This window comes from Vigna unguiculata, chromosome 10 (genome assembly GCF_037176805.1).
Source record: "Vigna unguiculata cultivar grain cowpea cultivar isolate G323 ecotype 2 chromosome 10, ASM3717680v1, whole genome shotgun sequence".
NCBI classification, from domain to species: domain Eukaryota; kingdom Viridiplantae; phylum Streptophyta; class Magnoliopsida; order Fabales; family Fabaceae; genus Vigna; species Vigna unguiculata.
The window spans coordinates 2,075,413-2,081,446 of record NC_140801.1 but is presented as its reverse complement, the minus strand read 5'-3'; the positions used below and the strand labels follow the sequence as shown (position 1 = coordinate 2,081,446).

General features: G+C 34.4%; 1 protein-coding gene across 1 annotated transcript; it reads left to right on the top strand.

Annotated features, from left to right (window-relative positions):
- The first annotated feature begins 258 nt into the window (after positions 1-258).
- LOC114167517 (TRIGALACTOSYLDIACYLGLYCEROL-like protein) lies at positions 259-5,696 on the top strand. The gene is made up of 5 exons (XM_028052617.2): positions 259-649; positions 3,321-3,570; positions 3,797-4,157; positions 4,907-5,196; positions 5,340-5,696. The coding sequence occupies exons 1-5, from the start codon at positions 375-377 to the stop codon at positions 5,535-5,537; spliced, it is 1,374 nt and encodes a 457-aa protein (XP_027908418.1). The 5' UTR covers positions 259-374; the 3' UTR covers positions 5,538-5,696.
- Positions 5,697-6,034: the final 338 nt, after the last annotated feature.

Here is a 6,034-nt window from a genome sequence, read left to right as displayed (position 1 = left end):
TGAAAAAATTGTCAGACTGACATAACTCAATACCTACTTATCAAAATAATTGTACTATATACATAAATATATAACTACTTTCATTTATTACAAATAAATATAGATATTATATATCAAGTGAGTCACTAAAATAATCTAAAAATAAAATCAGATTTGGTCTTTAAAATATCTAGAAATTATAAAAAAAAAAAAAAATCTCTTATGAATAAAACTTCAAAAGAAAAAAAAAAAAAAAAAAGACTTTTACAATTTGAACTTCATTTGAAAATGGAAAAGTTGAAAAACAAGTGGATAAGTAGCAGTGAGGTTAAACCTCTGAAACCCAACACAAAACCACACAGCAGAAGAACCTAAGCTTTCACTCACAATCGTCAATGGCGAGGCTTAGGACGGGCATTGAATCGGCGTTCTGGGACCAGAACGTGGCCTCGCCGCAGTGCCACGACGGCTGGGCCAAGTCCGTTCCCGGAGACCCTTTTCCGGTGGAAGCCTCCGTCGCCAGCAAAGTGCTCCGCCCCCAACAATTCTCCTTCCTCCAAAACGAGCTCCGTCTTCCCATTGTCGTTCCCTTTCTCTCTCCCACTTCCTCCAAGGATTTGGGCTCCTTCGGTCTCCAGGCCCTTCTCCTCAAACTCTCATCTCATCGCTGGTACCTCACTTTTTCGCTCTCAAACTACTTGCTTTCGCTACCCTTTTGTTCTCTTTTATGACTTTGTCCCTTCTTGTGATTTGGTTGATGTTGATGGCAAATGGGGTCTCCAGCTTTTGAGAATTGGGAATTTTGATATTTATTTTGTTTTCAAGGATAGAGATATTTCTTCTTTTTTTTTTCAATTATTAGGAAAATGCTAGCAACCCACCCTTTTAACTAACACTTTCTTTTTTAAGATACTCCTTACTATATTGTTTGAAAGGAAATGTTTGGATGAACTTTTCTCGTTAAAAGTTTTAATACAGAAAATTTTGAATTAGCTTATGTATAGATAGGTTTGTAGAATTTGTTTTATTTAATTTTTAACTTGTGCTAGTTTTAGCGTATGAGACTATATTTTATGATTTTCTTATTTTTTTTTTTCTTTACTAAAAGGATTTATGAAAAAAGTTTTTATGGATAAACCCTTTTTGGAATACAAATTTTAGCAGTTATCACTTATCATATAATGCGATTTTGTAGCTTTTAGTAAATTTTAATAGATGGTTGAGCGTGTTAGAGAGTGTGATACTGATGCTTTTCTTTTGTTATTGGGAAGAATTGTTTTTAGACTAGAATACATTCTTTTTATGAAGCCAAAGACAGGTACCCGCTGGTATCCTACATTAGAGGTAACCCTGGTTGAGTTTGTTAGGACTTTAGTCAGTTACAAAGCACTGTCTCGGAGTATTTAAGGTGGAATAATCCTGGAGCAACTGAATTTTTTTGAACAGTTTTTGTTTTAAAGGAAAAGATTCTTTGTAATATTGGATGTTTTTATTGTGTTGATCTAAAGGAAGGAGTGTTTTTCTAACATTATTCTTAGAAGAAAAGTTAGAAAATTCAGGAAATTAATACATGGTCACCTATGTGCAAGGTTGTAAATTATGGCTTGATATTGTGGAAAACTATGAACAAATGCGGCTGATGTGACCACAATAATGGTCAATGACACTCCACTAACCTTGATGCATGCTTGAAATTGTTTATGTGGACAGTTGTTTAAAACCTTGGCTATGTGGAGATGGGAGAGAAAAATATAGATATGATAGGTAGTGTGATTTCATAAGAAAAGAGATAGAGAGAAATAAAGAGACTCAACTAGTTCTCTACTACGAAGAAATTTTCATTGATCATTGCTCAAAATATCATAATAATTATGTTAATTTCTTCTAGAAAAGAAGAAAAAACACATGAAAAATGGTTGTTATTTTGTCCATTGTTAGCATATATTTGATTTGGTTGAATGTGGTGGCAGATGGGTTCTCTAGAGTTGGGAAGAGCCACATCGTATGTCTCATATGGTGGGTGGGGCTTTATGTATGAGTTGGTCATTTCACTTAATGTCAATTGATTTTGAGTTGAATTTGATGTGATATCTGAACTTATATCTTATCTTGGTAAATCGTCTACTAAAAAAAATAGGTTTACTTGGCAGACATTTGTGGAGGGGTTGTTGGGAAGTCTCACATCGCCTTCCTTAATTCTTGAGGTGGAACTTATATATAAGTTGGGTCAAGCTTAATGTCAATTGAATTTAAGATGAATTCTGATTTGGGGTGCCTGCATCAAACTTTGGTCATCTGAGCCTCCAACAGTCATTTGTTTTCCTGTTTCTTTTTTCTGTATCCAATTTTTCGTTTTTTTTTTCCTTTTCTATTTAGTGATTGTGACTATGCATGCAGTTTGGTTAGCAATTGAAATCTTATGGGACCATTTTTGTTTTTCAAGGGTTTTTTTTGACAAAGGTGAAAGAAAGCCCATTATATTCTCCTTAAAAGCAAGTGTTTTTGTGTATGTGTGTGTGTGTGTATGTTAGGATAAGGAGCCAAGCTCAGCCTTTTTTTAGTCAAGTGCATTTTTGGGGCTAATTGTACATTGGTTTGAATACCGGGACAAAGGGGGTTTCAAGCATTTTGAAAGGGTAATTTTTCCTTTACTAGGGTATACTTTTCAGTTATTTCCAGGAACTGGAGAAAGCTATTTGTTTTTGCTTGTTCGTTTTGAAGTGCAGGTTAGTTTTTGTTCAATGGGACAAAATGAGTAAGAGGGCAAACCATCTCTTTTTTAGTCTAAAGTAAACAGAAAATGCTAGTTGTATTATGCATATAGCTTGAAGAAAGTGGCTAGGTGATGCCCTGTTTAATCATCTTTCATGCAATATTCAATCCCGAATTTGTTGAAGATGTATTGAGAGTGGTTGCTTGTTATTTTCGAGTGGTAAAATGGTGTAGCATAGAACCAGCATATGCATAATATAAAACATAAAGGGAATTTCAATGTGTATTGCATGATCTTAGAGCCACTGAGTGCAAAGAGTTTACTTTAATACCTACTTATTTTTGTGTATCTTTTTGTTATGATTTTCTGATAAATGTGAGTAACATAAAGCAGTAACTAAGCATATATGTTCACTCTTTAATGATTTTTCAAAATGTTCTAGAGTTTAAGCCTATACAGCACCTTAGCTATAGTTCTTTGTTAGTAGAAGAATATATGATCAGAGGCAAAAAGGACAGCCAAAACTATCTGCAGACAGTTTGTTTACATTATGAACTGATTATATATTTATATGTAACATTTAAAAATCTCAACTTTTCAATATTCTTATATAACTCAATTATGACAGGTGGCTTACAATGACCGGACAGTTTCGTCCCAGGAAACTGATTGTTGGTGTTAAAAATGAGATTTCTAACGCTGAAGAGTTTGATCTCTCCACGGTCAAGGATGTTGCCAAGCATTTCATTGACAAGGCACTTTTGTCCTTTGGGTTAACGTTTCAGTATGCGTTTTCTCCTTTAACATCCGTATTGTTTGGTTTAGAGGGCCATGGCGAGAAAGCAAGATTGCGCAGCAAAGGGATGCTTTATCGAAAGGCATGGAGTTAACCACTCGTTATAATTTTCTTTTTTTATTTTCTGCTGTGAAAAAATTTTCCTGTTTGAATCAAGGTTAAGGTTACATTCAGTCAAACTGAACACTTTTAATAAACCTCATTCATTAACATATTTATCTAAGCATATTCCTCATTTCAATGTTGATATGTTATATGTTTTTTCTTTTGTCTATAATGAAATATCTGAAAGACAAGATCTCTTGCAGCTTCCTCAACATGATCTTACAGTAGAAGTAGCATTGCCTCAATTGTTTCTTGACCACAAAGGAAAATATTGGGATGTTCCTGTGTCTTTATCTGTTGATTTGGCATCCCTTTTGTCTCCATCTGGACTCCGTTGGCGTGTTGGGTTACATAAAAATGGTGGTAATCCCCAGCAAGTGAATGCAACTGATGGTAACCCGCCATTGTCTCTGCAACCAGGGTTATGTCTGAAGGGTGCCACGAGCTATGAGAAGATTATATACTTCTGGAGAGATAAGAGCACCGCGGAAGAAGGGAATGAAGAGGTGGTTCCATATGATGTGCGTCTCAACGAACCTCACTCAGCTGTGTTTGGAGTGATTGGTAATTTCTCTACACTGTATGGGATGAGAATAAGTATTAAAGTATGTTTAATGTTTTGTGTCAGTCACTATTTTTCATTTTTGTGTTGTGTTTTTACTTAAGCATACAACTTCTTTACCATTTTTGATGAAATTACATGACTTATGTAGAAGAGAAGAAAGGAATACTGGCAGCACAGTGAATTTATATTACAAGTGTGTTTTTCTGTGCTGCAAAATGCAAAAGTTACTCATCGGAGGTCATTTTAAGATCCTCTAAATGCTGTCAAGATTTCTGAGATATTTTCTAACAAACTTATTGTACAAACAGATTTCAAATATGTTAATAACTGTTAGGTCTATAAAAGGAGTTTTATTGGAGAGATGTAACACCAATGAGACATGAGGTCAACCACATAAGGCCTGACACCACTTTCAACCCAAAATCTTAAGGCAATGAGTTTATAGGTCTTTATCCTTATATAGTGTTCTACTTTCTTATTTCTAGTTAATGTGGGACTTAGACTCACACTTAGATTCCTAACCATAACAAGAGCTTTGCTCGCTTAAGTTACAGATTCTGTTTGAATAAAGAGTTTTTGAATATGGATATGAATGCATTCAAGGAATTCTTCGCTGGATTACATAAATTGTTTTCCCATTGAACATATTTTGCCATTACGCGGATGAGGATGTCAGCTGTGTAGTAGACAAGTTTTGGCAATTTTAATATGCATGAATTGTTTTGCTATTGGTTCATAAACATTGCAGGCGGCACCTTTACTCTATGGCTTCGGAATGGAAGGAGCTTTTCTAGCAGTAATTCAACAGAAGATTTAGGGGTGTCAACAAGCAAGAGATTTGAATATTTTGGTGATTTATTTGGCTCAGTTGGTTACTCCTTTCAGCATGGAAAATTCACAAAAAAATATGGGGACTTAACCAGACTAGATGCTCGTGTTGATATTTCTTCAGCTTCAGAATATGCAAAGAAGATTCTGAATAGTTCCAGGGCTGATGCATCAGCTTCGCCCAGGCTAAATTTAATCCTTCAACAACAGGTGAATTTTTTCTCTCCTGATACAACAACAACAACCATTATATTCTAGATCAACAGCATTCTGAACCTGATAAATACCCTTGTAACTGTGATAAAGATTTATGTAGAAAAATGAAATAAAATTGTTTATTTGTCCACTTGTAGGTTGTAGGGCCAATTGTTTTCCGAGCAGATACCAGAATTGCATTGGAGTGTTTCGCCTTGAAAAATGGTTTGGCGGTAGAGGATTTCATTTGCAGCCTGAGTTACTCCTTGAAGTCATTTGAGTCTGGAAAGGTTGTTGCTTGGTGTTCTCCGAAAAGGAAAGAGGGAATGGTTGAGTTGAGAATGTTTGAGTTTTAGAAGACTCAACATTTGATTTTGATTACATGTTGCATGCATCATATCATCTGTTGAAACTCAGTATCATTGATTCTGTAATGCCAAAATGTTTAGTTGTGTGTGTTTTTATTCATTTGACATTCAAATTCTAAAGAGAATCAAAATAGCACTCTTGAGACATGGTGAAGTTCAGATATTTTTTGAAGTTGGTGAAACTGATAAAATAGATAGAAACAATATAAAACCAGTAAGAACTGGTTTAAACTGATGTTTTTCAATCTTAAGATGAAAATATTTTAAAGACAAATAAAATATTTTCGAACTGATATCTTTTTTTTTCAAATTTGGACTATTCGAAATTTGTGGAAATGGATAATTTGGAAAAATCTTTTACAGATATTTTGTTGTTGATTGGTTCATGAAAGGTTTTACTATCTTTATTGTAAAGAATATGGATCCATACTTTAATTTTGATGATCTAATGTGAATATAAAAAGTTACTAGGGAAGTAATCAGGT